The sequence below is a fragment of the Vulpes lagopus genome, chromosome 10 (assembly GCF_018345385.1).
Source record: "Vulpes lagopus strain Blue_001 chromosome 10, ASM1834538v1, whole genome shotgun sequence".
NCBI lineage: Eukaryota > Metazoa > Chordata > Mammalia > Carnivora > Canidae > Vulpes > Vulpes lagopus.
This window is the reverse complement of record NC_054833.1, coordinates 36,207,684-36,224,037: the sequence shown is the minus strand read 5'-3', so window position 1 is coordinate 36,224,037 and position 16,354 is coordinate 36,207,684. Positions and strand designations below refer to the sequence as shown.

General features: G+C 37.0%; 1 protein-coding gene across 1 annotated transcript; it reads right to left on the bottom strand.

Moving 5' to 3' along the window:
- Nucleotides 1–10,834: 10,834 nt before the first annotated feature.
- Nucleotides 10,835–11,767, bottom strand: LOC121500162 (olfactory receptor 8B8-like). Its single transcript, XM_041771669.1, has one exon. It carries the CDS (start codon nucleotides 11,765–11,767, stop codon nucleotides 10,835–10,837), a length of 933 nt encoding a protein of 310 aa, XP_041627603.1.
- Between the last annotated feature and the right edge of the window lie 4,587 nt (nucleotides 11,768–16,354).

The following is a 16,354-nucleotide window of genomic DNA, read 5'->3' as shown; positions in this document are numbered from 1 at the left end:
AATTAAACTCCAATTAAAAAATACAAATAAAAAATTAAAAATAAAAGAATTTATTGCTTTACACTAATGTACATATTTTCTTACTATTCTGAGTCAATGAGGAAGTTCCCACATCTTAGTAATTCTATTACTTTTATAGTTGCCTGTAGGGCCTGACCAATGACAGGCAAGTAAGGCAGATTAACTGTTGGGTTAATTCTCATGGGAACTCCCTTTGATACTCTACATTATTTAGTGTGCCTATAAAGGGTGAGAGTTGATGGCTCAACTTGGTATGGACAGATGTAAGCATAATTAACTTCCCTTATATCCACTGTCCCTTAGGCCCTTGATTTGATAACCAGGATGGTCAGAGGACAGTCCATCTCCATCTCTTTAGGCCATATATACCATAAAAAGCCATTCTTCACTAAGAGGTTTAAGTATTACTGGAGAAACCTGGGGTAGGTAGTCAACAAGTCTCTTATTGTTTGTTCTTCTCTAATAAAGATTTCCAAATAGAACTGGGAGAGGTACTTCTATTGGACAACATTTAATATTTCTGTAAAAATAAAACAACAAAATAATAATACTTGGTTTAAACCACGATGACAACATTGATGACTAAGGCAGGTGACTAAGAAGATAGAATAATTAGTGAGTTAGGTCACGAGTCCTGTTAAAAGTGAACAATTCTGGACTATAGTATAGGTCATCTAAAACTAAATATACTGGTTGAAAACACTGGGCTTCTATATCATTGAAGCTTTAATTCGTATACAGATTCCTATCCTCTTTGGCAGACTTTGGTTCTTTACCTAAAACTCCCAATCATAATATAGGATTGGAAAATAGTGTTCTTTTTTTCCTCCTGACCATAAGTTTGTTTATGATAAGTTTAAAACACCAAAAAAAAAAAAAAAACACTTATTGCAAGGAAGTCCCTGAAGTGTGGATGCAGTAATTAAGATTGCTCATTCTTTCTAATATAGTGTGTAGTCATACTACCAGAACTTCCGAAAACTCAGACAAAGAAATATTGAATTGTACCTATTTAATTGTAGGGTCAACATCTTTTATCATTAAGTTTGGAACAAATGACTAGAAGTGTGCAGTGTGCCAGGTGACTTTCTGTGCACAGATGAGCTGGATGTAATTGTCTCTCTTTAACCATTCTGATTTTCTTCCTTTATTATCAAGATTTATTCCATATTTCTCTTAAACTATATCTTTTCTGTATTATACCATACTTTAGAAGATAGTTTTAAGACAAAGAAATGCCACTCCTGCTATAAAATCTTAGTTGCATACATTATAAAAGGCGCCAGCCATACCCTCTAATTGTCATTACATTTGCTTAAATTGACTGTTTAACCTGTGATTTATTATTTAACTTTTGGAATTTTAGTAACAATATAGATTTAGGAAGGAACTTTATAGGTTTGACTTATGTTTAGATTATGAGGGTTTGAAAATCTTTGATTATAAAGCTGTATAGACAAATAGTCTTTAGCTTTAATAAATTTATTAGGTAGAGCCAACCCTGAAAGAGAAAGAGAGACAAATGATATCTAACGTACATATTAAATTTTGTTTTTAAATCATGAATCTCTCATCAGAAACCATGAAAGTTAGAAGGAAATGGAGTAGCATTTCTCAGGTGCTAAAAGAAAAGAACTGTCACCCAGAATCTGATATAGTCAGTGAAAATATTCTTTACAAATGAAGGGGAAATCACAACATTTTCAGATAAAGACAAGTGACGGAATCTGTTGTTAGCATCCTTCCCTTAAAGAATGGCTAGAAGAGGTTCCCTAAACTAGAGGCAAATGATTTTTTAAAAATTGGAACACCAAGAAGTAAGAAAGTATATGCAAAGCAAAAATAAAGGTTTTCCTTATTGCAGTTGGTTTCATTCTCCTCTTGAATTTTCTAAATTACATTTAACAGTTAAAGCAAAAATTATATCATCATCTCATGTGATTCCAAATAATACATAGGAGAAATGTTAGAGATAATTACAACCAAGAGAGGGCAAAAGAACATAAACAAGTGTATACTTCACTTAAACTGCTAACCTATGATATGCATACTTAACTCAATATCTAGAAAATCTATTTTTAAATGCTATCCAAAGAGATAAACATAAAAACACTATAGACAAGTCAAAATGGAATTCTAAAACTAGTTCCAGTAACCAACAGAAAGGCAGGGGGAAAAAAGAACAAAGCAAAAAGAAGAAAAAGCAAACAAAAACCAAAAGATAAAATGGCAAGTGTAATCCCAAATTACAATAATTTGTAAATATAAAATGACCTAAACACATCAATTAAAAGTCAGAGATTAGAATCATGAATTTAAAATTTAACGCAATTAAGAGGCACCTGGGTGGCTCAGTCGGTTGAGTGTGAGACTTAGTTTTGGCTCAGGTCGTGATCTCAGTCATGGAATGGAGCCCTGCAATGGGCTCTGTGCTCAGTGTAGAGTCGGCTGGAGATTGTTTCCCTTTCCTTCTCCCTCTGTCTCTGCTCTTCCCCCTGCTTATGCTCTCTGTCTCTGTCTCTCTCTCTCTTTCCCTAAGGTACATAAATAAAATCTTTTTAATATATATATTTAATATATGTGTATCCCAATTAAGTGCTGTCTCCAACATATTAACATATTGACTAAAATAATGACATAAGGAAGTTAAAAATAAAAGAATGAAAATAAGTATATCTGTAAATATCAATCAGATGAAAGCAGGAGTGGCTATACTTATCAGATAAAATATACTTCAAAAAAAGAAAATTACCAGAGATAAAGATACACGTATTATATAAGGATAAAAATGTTAATCTACCAAGAACACAAAGCAATCATAAATGTGCTTAAACAAGGAACAGAGCTTAAAATATATGTGAAATAAACTTGACACAAATGAAAGGAGAAATAGACATACACACAATTACAGAGATGTCCATTCTTCTCTCAATAACTGATGGACAAACTAGACCAGAAAACCAGTAGGATATAGAAAAACTCAACAAGACCATCAACCTACAGGATCTAAATGACATTTATAGAATATCTACTCAACAACAAAAGAATATATATTCTTTTCAAGTGTCTGTGGAGCATATACTAAGATTTCTCATTTCCTAGGTCATAAAATTAACATCAACACATTCTCAAAACATGACATCACATAGGTTGTTCTAGAACTACAATGGAATCAAACAAGAAATCAATGACAGAAGGGCGCCTGGGTGGCTCATTCAGTTAAGCATCTGTCTTTGGCTCAGGTCATGATCCCGGGATCCAGGGATGGAGCCCTAAGTCAGGCTCCCTGCTCAGAGGGGAGTCTGCTTCTCCCTCTCCTTCTGCCCTTCACCCCACCCCTCCACCCCCACTCACGTTCTCTCTCCCTCTATCAAATAAATAAATAAATAATATTTTTTAAAAAAATCAATGATAGATAACCAGAAAATCTCCAAAGACCTGGAAACTAAATAACATACTTTTAAATGATCCATGGGTCAAAAAGGAAGTCCCAAGGGAATTTGATAAATATATTGTAAACTGGTTTCAGATTAGATATGTAAAGAGCTTAGAAGATGACATTCCTGTCATTACAACAAGAAAAAGTTAGATAAGCTGAGATCAATTACTTTTCTTGGATCCATCAGAGAACTGATGTTGAGAGAATATTGTCACTGTGAAGTACGGAGAGATAGGCTCATCTGGAGAGACACAGCCAAGATCTGTTTACCTGGAGCAACCACTGATACAATAAACTTGTAGACACATGTAAGTGGTGTTTTTGGTGAGTTTCTATGGGTTGAGTGTGGACTATGGTGACAATGAGGATTTTCTGAGAACCACAATTTTAGGAGCACCTCCACACTTTTTGGATTCACCTCCAGCAACACCACCTGGGTTTCATAATGAAGATCTGAGAAAGAACCATCATGGCTTTTGAAGGAGAGGAAAAGACTAATAATAATTATGAAATATTCCCTGCACCTTCACCTTAATGCTCCATGAGAAAAGAACATTATGTATAAGTACTAGACCCACTTATACACTGAGATTTATTCAAATGATTATGAAATGTTCCCATATACCCTATTACCACACCACAAGGAATCTAGTATAATGATGGCTAATTATAGCTAAGAGACTTGCAAGATGCAGACACTCTCCAAAGAGGCCTACTTATCTAAAACACACAAAAAACAAAGACACTAGAGAAATTTGAAGACTCTGGCCCCTATACTTACTACAAAATTAAACATAGCCAAAATCCTAGCCAGAATGTTCTCACACTAATGGTCATTGACCTGTTGTTAGTACCTGATACAGCATGTCTGTCATGCAACAAAAAATTGTAAGACTTGACCAAACACAAGATAAAAATGCAACTGAAGAGATAATGCAATCCCCAGAACCAGACTCAGATAAGAAGCAGATGTAGAAATTATTAAATAGGAATGTAAAATATCTATATTGAGAATGTTAGGGCCTTAAGGAAAAATAGATAACATGCAAGAGTAGATGGGTAATATGAGCAGAAAGATGGAAACTCTAAGAAAAAATATCAAAAGAAAATGCTAGAAATAAAAGAAACGGTAACATAAATAAAGCTCTTCTGTTGCTCATCAGAACTCAACACAATTTAGAAAGTGAGCCTGGATGGCTCAGTGGTTTAGCGCCGCCTTCAGCCCAGGGTATGATCCTGGAGACCCGGGATCAAGTCCTGCATTGGGCTCCCTGCATGGAGCCTGCTTTTTCTCCCTCTGTCTGTGTCTCTGCCTCTTTCTCTCTGTGTCTCTCATGAATAAATAAATAGAATAAAAAAAGAAAGAAAGTGAGCTGATGACAGGTCAATAGAAAAAGAGTAAAATACAAAACAAAAGAAATAAGAAAACCCCATAATATCCAGTAACTTGATGGAGGGAGACAGAATATCCAATAACTTTGGAAAAGTAATTTGGAAAACTAATTTCAAAAGGGAGAAATACACATAATTGGAATATCAGAAGGATAAGAAAGGGTGGAGCAGAAGAAATTTTTGAAATAACAATGGCCAAGAATTTTCCAAAATAAATATAAATTTTCCAAAATAAATAACAGATATGAAACCACAAATCTAGGAAGCTCAGAGAATGGCAAGCAAAATAAATTATACACACACACACACAAACACACACCCCAAAACACACATAGGCTTATCATATTCCAACTGCAGAAAAATCAAATACAAAGAGAAAAATCTTGCAAGAAGCCAACAGAAAAAAAAGCATTTTCCCTATAGTTTACAGGGATAGGAATTACACAGTGGAACTCTCATCAGAAACTATTCAATCAAGAAAAGAGTGGAATAAAATGTTTTAAAATGTTGAAATTAAAAAAAAAACCCACTCTAGAGTTCTATATCCAACGAAGTTATACTTCCAAAGTGAAATAATGACTTTCTCAAACAAAGTATGAGAATGTATTGCCAGCAAATCTGTCTTGCAAGAACTATTAAAGTTCTACAAGCAAAAGGAAAATAATTTAGGTCAGAAGTTTGAATTAACAGAAAGAAAGAGCACTAGCAAAGGAATAAATGGAAGTAAAATAAAATATTTAATTTTCTTCTTCTTAACTTATCTAAAAGATAACTGTATTTTAAATAATAATAGTTAACAACACATTGGTGACTACAGTGAGGATCAGTGAAATGACTAACAGCAATGGCAGGGAGGAAGAAGTAGAAATAATCTGAGGTAACTAATTGTACTATACATGAAGTGGTAGAGTGTGTGAAGGTGAACTTAGAGTAATTTAAAATGTGTATTGTAAACTATAGGGAAACCAGTGTAAATATTTTTTTTAATTTTTATTTATGATAGTCACAGAGAGAGAGAGAGAGGCAGAGACACAGGCAGAGGGAGAAGCAGGCTCCATGCACCGGGAGCCCGATGTGGGATTCGATCCCGGGTCTCCAGGATCGCACCCTGGGCCAAAGGCAGGCACCAAACCGCTGCGCCACCCAGAGATCCCCAGTGTAAATATTTTAAAAGAAGTATTTGATAATGCTGAGAGGAAATAAGATGGAATAATATAAAATGTTCCGTTAAATCTGAAGAATAAAAAAGCAGAAAGGAAGAGAAAAAAGAAATGTGTGCACTAGTAGAAAACAGGTTAGGAACAGATAATAATCCAACTACATTAATAATCACTTTAAATGTGAATGCTCTAGATATACCAATACAAAGACAGAGATTTTCAAAGTCAAAAAACCCCAACTACATGCTGTCTCTAAGAAAGTCATTTTAAACGTAAAGACTTAGGTTAAAAGAAGGATGAAGAAATATATACCATGCTAACACTCAAAAGAAAGCTGGAGTAGCTATCTTAATTTCAGGAGGGAGATATAAGAACAAGGCAGCTTATCAGGGACACTTAATCTTTATTGAAGAGAGTTATGAATTCATAAAGATCACCCAGGCAGAAAAGTCAGTAAGGATAATATCACCTAAACAGCAAATCAACTTGATCTCATTTAAATTTACAAAATTAGGAGATGAAATGGCATCTACCACAGCAGTAAACACATTTTTCTCAAATTCATATAGAACAAGGAATGGGTTTCTCTCTTTCTTCCACCAAAGTGCTAATAAAACCAGCATAGTTTGGATGCCTGGGATCAGCTAAAAACAAAAGGAGAAAGCCAACAGCTTGCTTCAGCCCAGAACTGAGACTGGCTTCTACCCCAGAAGGGAGAGGAGCGGAGCATGCCTCCGGTGTCCTTGCCTATAACCTGGGTTCTAGTAAAATTTGCTCAAAAAGCTTTAACTCTGGACAAACATAAAAATGCTTTCTGACAACTCGATGAACACTATTTTTTATAGTCTTGAAATGCAAAGTGAATTAAAGAGAAGATTCAATTAATGGATACTGTCCATCAATTAGTCATTTAATAAAGCCAATTAGATCTCTAAAATTTACTCAGTTGAGGGGTGCCTGGGTAGCTCAGTAAGCTAAGTGTCCAACTCTTGATTTCGGCTCAAGTCATGATCTCAGAGCTGTGAGACAGAGCCCAGCAACAGGCTCCCCACTGGGTGTGGAGCCAACTTGGGATTCTCTCTCTCTCTCTCTCCCCCTATCCCCCACGCTCACTCACTCTCTCTCTCCCTGTCTATAAATAAATAAATAAATAAATAAATAAATAAATAAATAAATAAATAAATAAAATTTACTTAGCTACATTTTTGCTATTTATACTGTATAGTGTATTTTTATTACTTATAGTATTTAGTAAATACATTCCTGTGTAATAAATTTCATATGTTTAGTAAAAATCTTATATATATTGTTTTGCTGGGGTTGCCATAACAAAATATCACAGACTAGGTGGCTTACAGAGCAGAAATGTATTTTCTCACAGTTCTGGAAGCTTGAAGTCCAAGATCAAGGTGTTAGCAAGTTTGAGTTCTTCTGAGGCAACATCCCTTGGCTTACAGATGGCTATCCTTTGCCTATATCCTCACATGGTTTTTTCTCCATTTGCACACATTCATGCCTTTAATGTCTCTCTGTGTCCAAATTATCTCTTCTAAGACATTAGTCAAGTTGGATTAGGACCCATCCTTCTGACCTCATTTTAATCCCCTCTTTAAAGATTTTATTTCCAAATACAGTCACATTCTGAGGTACTGGAGGGTAAGGTATCAGCACATGAATTTGAGTGACCACAGTTCAGCCCACAACAACCATTATTAACTAAACAAGGTAAAGATAATTTGAGGTTTTACTGAAATTTTAATGTTGCCGTTTGTAAGACATGACATTGGGAGGGGGGGCTTGCATGCTAAGAAAAAAAGACTGCCAACTATATAGTGGCATGATAATCACATGCCACTTAGAATTTCCTTTTTATACTTAATAAAAATATTCTTCTAGCAGTTTCTAGACATTACAAAGAATTCAGCAATCCACCCTGTCTTCAGTTACATTGCTTTTCATGTTATGATGTTCTTTTGCATGTGTCTCAGTAATGAAATATGATCCAGCTTCATTGACTTGTGGGTATCTTACTTTCTTAGGGCCTATAAAACTCTTTTGCTATTGTTTTACAATAAATAAATAGAAAAGACAGATGGATGAATGGATAAATGAAATTGTGACCATTCCACCAATGAAGTCTAATTACTTCACTATTTTCTAATTTACACCCACTGCTCCTGTTTCCATATATTTCTGATCCTTCTGCATACATGATAACTTTATACTCAGTACTATATAATAATGATAATGTAACTTAAATTATAGTTATAAGCACTATAGAATTAAATTTTTATATAAAATATATATTTAAAACTGAAGAATTTTAAATGGCAATTAACCCCATACATGTGTTACCAATTCTAACACAGTTGCAATGACAACAGCATGAATAGCTGTGATCAAATTTGCACATGCATGAGCAATGAATACTACATCACAACTGCCACAAGCCAACAACAAAGGTAAGACAGTACTGATAAGATGCATACTAATTTCAGGGAAGTTACATAAAAAGATGTGTACATCTTAGATTTATTGGATTATGATTTTTAAAACACGAAAACTATGTAGCATCTTTTAAACATTTCATTTAATCTGTAACAGAGCACTTTGAAATATTAGCCATGAAGAAACTAAGGCTGAGAGAGCTAGAATACAACAAATCACAAATAACTGGAGCCAAACCTGATTACATGGTTCTAAATTCAACAGTCTTTCTATTTTGGGACGTTTGTATCTAGTCGGTGAAAAGACAAGATCAAGGGTATTTCCATCTAATTCATACTCCTGTTTTAGCTGACATCCTGCAGGCTTTGGTTCATCTTCTTTAAGCAAGCAAAATTAGCAGGAGAAAAATCCCTCATGCAGGAAATGGCAATCTGGTGTTACTGAAGGTATACTGCTTCATGGGTTTCACTAGAAATCAGTCAGGGAAACCTGAACTTTTCTCCAGAGTTATTTAGAAATAATGGACAGGGCCCCCCAAGAAGAGGGGAAAGCAGATGTAAGGTCTTTTGTGTGATTAACATCACATGGATTTTTACAGCACTAAGATAATATCCACTTTTTTCAAGGCTTGCACAACCTTGATTCTCTATCCTCATTTCCTAATTCTTTTACTACGTACTACATATACTTCCTAATACTTACACTTATACCCCTATGTTCCAGTCACACTGGCCTGTTTTTCTGTGCCTCAAGCTGACCTGTATGATTACTTGCCAAAATTCCCTTGGCCTGGAATGCTCTACATATGGCTATTCTTCTTGTCAGTGAGATCTCAGCTGAAGTGTCACCTCTTCAGAAAAGCCCTTCCACCCAATCTAAGGTAATCACACAGTTACTCTCTGTACCATTACCTTAACTTAAGTCTCTGCAAAGCAGGGGCGCCTGGCTCAGTTGGTTAGGCATCCAACTCATGATTTCGGCTCAGGTTATGATCTCAGGGTCATGAGATCAAGCCCAACAGTGTGGAGCTTGCTTGATATTCTCTCTTCTCCCTCTGCCTCTCTACACTCACACTCTCTCGCTCTTAAAAAAAAAAAAAAAAAAAAGACTCTGCAAAGCATTTTTCTGATCTTTTCACATGTGCTCATCTGTCTCCTCTTCCTGCCCATGTGCACCGCAGCTCCACCTTCCTGTAGACTATGAACCCTATGAGAGTGCATACATTGTCTCTCTTATTCACCACTGTATCTTTTGATGTTTAAAAACAGCATCTGGTACAGGATAGGTGTTTCTATTTGTTAATTAAGTAAACTGTATCTTTTGTAGCATAAGAACTTGAGACAAAAGGGATAATGAAAACAATAAAGGGAAGATGCTGAGTGCTAATGAATTAGAGCTGTGGGGATCCCTGGGTGGCGCAGCGGTTTAGCGCCTGTCTTTGGCCCAGGGCCCGATCCTGGAGACCCGGGATCGAGTCCCATGTCGGGCTCCCTGCATGGAGCCTGCCTGTGTCTCTGCCTCTCTCTCTCTCTCTCTCTCTCTCTCTCTCTCTCTGTGACTATCATAAATAAATTAAATTTTTTTAAAATAAAATAAAATAAATGAATTAGAGCTGTGAAAGCCCATTACAGCAAAGAACAAATATTCCTCTGTTAATAATTGGTAAATATTCCTAGTAAAATTCTTCCCATTGAAGACATAGCAAGTCCTATTTCCTGTCTTAAAGTCCAAGAGGTAAAATCCAGTGTAGATTCCCTTCATTCTTCATGGCTCTAAAAGGTTATCTCAGTTTCCTGTCCTTAGGAACAGGAACCAGACGGAAATCTTGCTTTACCACATTCCCTTGAGACTAAAGTGAAAAGAGACCAGAGACCAGAGTGACAGGAGCATATACCTATTCTTACCTCCTTTGAGGAGATAAAAGAATCTCCTGAAACAAAAGCCCCTACAACACTCAAAAAAACCTCCTTCAGTTCCTCAAACTCAATGGTCTTTCAGGGGAGGTTTATTGAATGAATAAATAAATGGCCAAATCTAAAGTCCACCAAAGTCCATGTAACCATTAACAAAGTTTCGTAGGAATTCCAGACATGCCTCCGTCAAAAAAATCTCACAATTTGCCATTTCTGGATTTACCTCCATTCAACCTTTTATACTTAAAACTTTATAACTTCTGAAAATAAGCTGGAGAATGACAAATGAACTCCTTTTTACCTTCTATGAAAAGATAAAGCACTGATCCTTGATCCTCTTCTTCCTTATATTGTTTGTGTAAAGTGACTTATAAATAATTAATTTACCCTATTATTTGAATCATTTGCATTTCTATTTTGACTCCTTACACTATGTACCCTTGCTAGGATTTGGAATCCATTTATGAGAACACCCTTTTCTTCAAAGTCTTACTCAGTGCAATTTTAACATCTTTGTTCCTTAAACTGTAGATAAAAGGATTCATCATTGGCCCCACGATGGTATAAAAAACTGTGGATACTTTATCTCGATCCAGGGACCCAGCAGGAGAAGGCTTAAGGTACATGAATGCCGATGCTCCAAAGAAGAGAGAAACAGTAACTATGTGAGAGCTGCAGGTACTGAAGGCTTTGGACCTGCCCTCTGTAGAACGGATATGGAATATGTTGGAGAGGATCAAGGTGTAAGAAATGGAGATAGTGAGACTGGGCACTATTACATTGATGCCCACCACAATGAAAACCACCACCTCATTGATGTAGGTGCTCGTGCAAGAGAGCTGGAGAAGAGGAGGTATGTCACACATGTAATGATTGATGATGTTGCCATCACAGAAGCTGAGTCTCAGCATACATCCGGTGTGGGCAATGGCACCCACAAACCCCATCCCATATGTTCCTGCCATGAACATGAGGCAGACCTGATGGGACATGATGGCCTTGTAGAGCAGGGGCTTACAGATGGCCACATACCGGTCATAGGCCATTGATGTCAAAATACAGCACTCACTGATAACAAAGAAAGCGAAGAAACAGAGCTGTGTCATGCACTCTGGATAAGAGATGATGTTCTGTTTTACAAAACCCATCAGCATTCTAGGGATTATGACAGACGAGTAGCAGAAATCAATGAAGGAAAGGTTGAAGAGAAAGTAGTACATGGGAGTGTGCAGGTGAGAGTTCAGCCCAATCAGAAGAATCAAGCCCATGTTCCCCACCATGGTGACCACATAGAATCCTAAGAAAATGAAGAAGAGAGGCAGCTGGAGTTCTGGCTGTTGTGTTAAACCCAGCAGGATAAACTCGGTCACTGAAGAGTCATTTCCTATGGCCATTCTTCCCTAGGGCGTATCTGTGAGAACAGGACAAACGGTGACATTAAAATGAGTACCCAGCTGTCTCTCCCTAATTCCTCCATAATGAGACTGAGACCCAGAATGAAAGAATGAACTCAAACCCACCCTGCTGTGTGCCTTTGTCACCTCCACTGTATAAAGGCTGCGCATCTGTTTAAAGATGTATATCAAAAAGCCATAAAAGGCAATTTCCATAGGGATAAAATTCAGGAACTCTGTTGTAGCGTGACTCTGCAGCATCCCTACTGCACTTATGCTTTGACAGTCCACTCCCACCTCAGAGACAACTGCCATCTCAACAGAAGATGTACCATTTCAAAGAGTCTATGGCTCTCATAGAAAATATTTGGAAAAAGAATAGCAGGACAGAAAAAATCCAACACTCACCCTTCTGCATCTAAACTTCAATACTGGAGTTTGGCTCTGACGAATTTCAGGGAGTGAAAACAGAAAAGAGAGACTTTTTGTTTTCAGTGAGTTTTGGACTAAAGATGCCAGAGCACAGACCTCAGTACCACAGACTCTGAGGAGCCATGAGTTACGGATCATAATTACTGATGGTGATAGTTTTGCCCAGTGTCCTTTCCAACTAGAGGGTAGTTGCTGGTGCAACTGCTGGTGCAATATCATCTGCTGGTGCCAGAAGATCCATCTGCTAATATGACCCAAGAGGTTTTCATGAGTGGGGAAATCCTAGGGACCTGATTAAAAGTTGGAAGGCCTATGTTTTCCCCAGAGATCAGGGTTTGCAGTGGAAAACAATTTTTACCTAGTCTACATTTACAACTCAGTTCATGATAATAACATTGACCATTGGAAATGTATCTTTTTTTAATTTTTATTTATTTATGATAGTCACATACAGAGAGAGAGGCAGAGACACAGGCAGAGGGAGAAGCAGGCTCCATGCACCGGGAGCCCGACGTGGGACTCGATTCCGGGTCTCCAGGATCGCGCCCTGGGCCAAAGGCAGGCGCTAAACCGCTGCGCCACCCAGGGATCCCCGAAATGTATCATTTCATACACATTTTAATTTCCTACCAGGGGATCCCTGGGTGGCGCAGCGGTTTAGCGCCTGCCTTTGGCCCAGGGCGCGATCCTGGAGACCCGGAATCGAGTCCCACGTCGGGCTCCCGGTGCATGGAGCCTGCTTCTCCCTCTGCCTGTGTCTCTGCCTCTCTCTCTGTATGTGACTATCATAAATAAATAAAAATTAAAAAAAAATAATTTCCTACCAAATGGGATACATTCTCAAATAGAAAAATATGATGATCTTTCCTGCATCCACAATGGTTTCTTTCTAGCCCCTATCACTATATGAAATACCACACATTTATTCATTTATTGTATGTTCCCACCACATATAAACATACACTCATGTACCTGCTTACATTTAAATCTAAGCTCTAAATGTGCCTATTTTCTTCAGTGCTATCCCCATAGCATCTTAGAGCAATACTTGGCATAGACAGTAATTTTCTATAAATATTTGTATAAAGAAGAATAGATGAGGATCCTTTTCCCATCTTGCCTGGAACTTATATTGGATACTACAACAGAATTCCTTTGCCACACAGGCAAAGGCTTATGTAGTGCCAATGTTTTTTCTGCGTAGACCTGAATGTGGGCTGGAAAAAAAACCTCAGTAACAAATGTAAAGGACACTGCTGAATTCTTAGATACTATCCAGATCAGAGCCACTGAGCTCAAAGAAAGAATGTAATTTTCCTTCTCCCTGAATGTCACATAGAGGACATAGCTTCACAGGCTTTCCAAGAGGTCCCAGTGTCCCCCCACCACCACCACCACCCCTCTCTGGATTGCGGCATGAAGTCAGATCAAAAGTCAGATTTGGATGAGTATAGGAAGCTTTCAAATGCCAAAATCAAGGTCAGCTTATTATAAGAGGTCATTAAGCCACTTAAGATTTTTATTCCTACTTTGGCTCAGGATAGAAATAATCAAAGTGCAGACTTGGAAGGATGAATATGGCGGAAACCAGCAGGATGCACTGGTATAAAAAAGACTGGAGGCAGGATGAGCTGTAAGAGGCAATTATAATGCAATGTTATTATAAACAAATATATAATAAATAAATGAATAATAAATATAATGCAAAAGATGTTGTAAGGAAAGATTCATCAGGACTTCTCACAAAGGGGATGAAAACAGACAAGAAATCCCCAAAGATACTAGCATTAGGTATTTGGATAAACTATGGTGTTACTATAAGTAGAGAATTCAGGAAGAGTAGAAATATTCATAAAACATATACATTCAGTTTTAAACATGGTGGACTTGAGTTGCCAACTGGACCTCCAAGTAGAATTATACAGCCTACTTAAGGCTAAATAAAGTTTAAATCGAAGACCAGAATATGAAAAAAAAAAGATTTGGAGATTATTTCTATAAAGGTTAAAGCCATGACTTTATGTGAACGCAATGAGAGAGAGAGTAAAGAGAAAAAGAGCAGAGGTCAAGAAAAATATTTGGGAAATCCCTCATATGGGTGTTACACTTAGGATAATTTAAAACCCAACCATTACTAAAATGGGTTCTCATTATCATTCTCAGACTCCTCAAAATTACAAGGGTACTAAACATTCCTCAGAGCAAATTTGAAATATATCCCACAAGATAGACATTCCTTGGGCTGCAGCAGTGGTGAGGACCTTGGAGATTCATTAAAACATGTGTTTCCTATGGAAATGTTTTTTTTTTTTTCCTATGGAAATGTTAAGAACTCTTATTTAGGTGATGTAAGAACCAGAAACACTCCCTCTGAGTTCATATTATATCAAATCATATTGCAGAAAGAGTTTATGCCAAGATTTTAAGCAAGATTTAAAAGTCACTTTCACCTTTAATACAACCAATATTAATGTCTGCAAATACAGAATGAGTGTAGAGAGACACTGAGCTTAGTCTTACATAGCAAAACTATCCCATTCATTTCCTTTGTTCCATCTACATAACAGTCAGCTTAGCCTAATTCAATTATATCAAAGTATATGAAATGGTCATCCTTTTCATGATATACCAAACCATCTCTTTTTTTTAATAATAAATTTATTTTTTATTGCTGTTCAATTTAGCAACATACAGAATAACACCCAGTGCTCATCCCATCAAGTGCCCCCCTCAGTGCCCGTCACCCATTCCCCCCCACCCCCCGCCCTCTTCCCCTTCCACCACCCCTAGTTCGTTTCCCAGAGTTAGGAGTCTTTATGTTCTGTCTCCCTTTCTGATATTTCCCACACATTTCTTCTCCCTTCCCTTATATTCCCTTTCACTATTATTTATATTCCCCAAATGAATGAGAACATACAATGTTTGTCCTTCTCCGATTGACTTACTTCACCAGCATAATACCTTCCAGTTCCATCCACGTTGAAGCAAATGGTGGGTATTTGTCATTTCTAATGGCTGAGTAATATTCCATTGTATACATAGACCACATCTTCTTTATCCATTCATCTTTCGATGGACACCAAGGCTCCTTCCACAGACCAAACCATTTCTTAACTCCTTTGTAAGCAACTCAAGCCCAGCATGTTCTAATAGGTCAAAGTTAGTGATGATAATTTAAGCCGTGGAGTACATTATCATGAAGATGCAGAAAAGGAAAACTTATTTTTAACTAAATATATTTTTAATTTGTAGGATTATGTCACACTGAGCTAACATGCTATAAACACCCAGAAACATTAGCTAATATCTCTTTAAATGTAAATATATACCTGAGGTAGTAAAAAGAAAATTAAATCTTCAAGTTCTAGGAGGGAAAAGGGAAACCAGAATCTAATTCAATAAATCTTAAGTGGGGTACTAGACATTGTACTTCTAATAACTTCCCAGCTAATGCAGAAGCTGCTATTCAGATGACCATATCTTGAGGAGAAAAACCTTAGGACACCCAGTGTTTAGACTGTGGCAGGTGTCTGCAGCTTATCACAGTTTTTTTCACAGGTGAATGCCTGTTTCAGTACAGACAGAGCAACATGGTTCTGAGTCTCGATAAAGGTGCATGGGCTTCAAAAAAGGGAATAAAGCAAAAACCCAAGCCAACTTTAAGAAACAAAAGGGCAGTGGAAACAGTGAGAGATTTGGGGGAAAGGGTCAGCTAAATGCCAGGTAATCTGAGCAGATACCCCCTACACAGACCCTGACAGCCTGGAATGAAAGCAAATGAACAACTACTATATCTATGAACAAGAATAAATACCAAACATGATTCTGAATTAAAAATTCAAAAGGAAAAAAATTCAAAAGGCCAGGCACAGTATGAAAACATAAATTTTTAAATATATAAAACTACTCTAATTGTAAATTATTGGTACACATATAGGTAGTAAAATTATAAAAACTGTATTCTGAAGTGGAAAGTTTTCTCTTCTACCTCGTAAGGTCTTCCAGCTGGGTCTAAGAATTAAACTGTCTTAAGACAGATTAATAGGGAAAAACATACACCTTTTAATTATTTTTTACATGTGCATGGGAGCCTTCATGAGAAAAGTGAAGAGCAAAAGAAACTGCTTAGAGCCAAATGCTTATGATGCTAAGTTG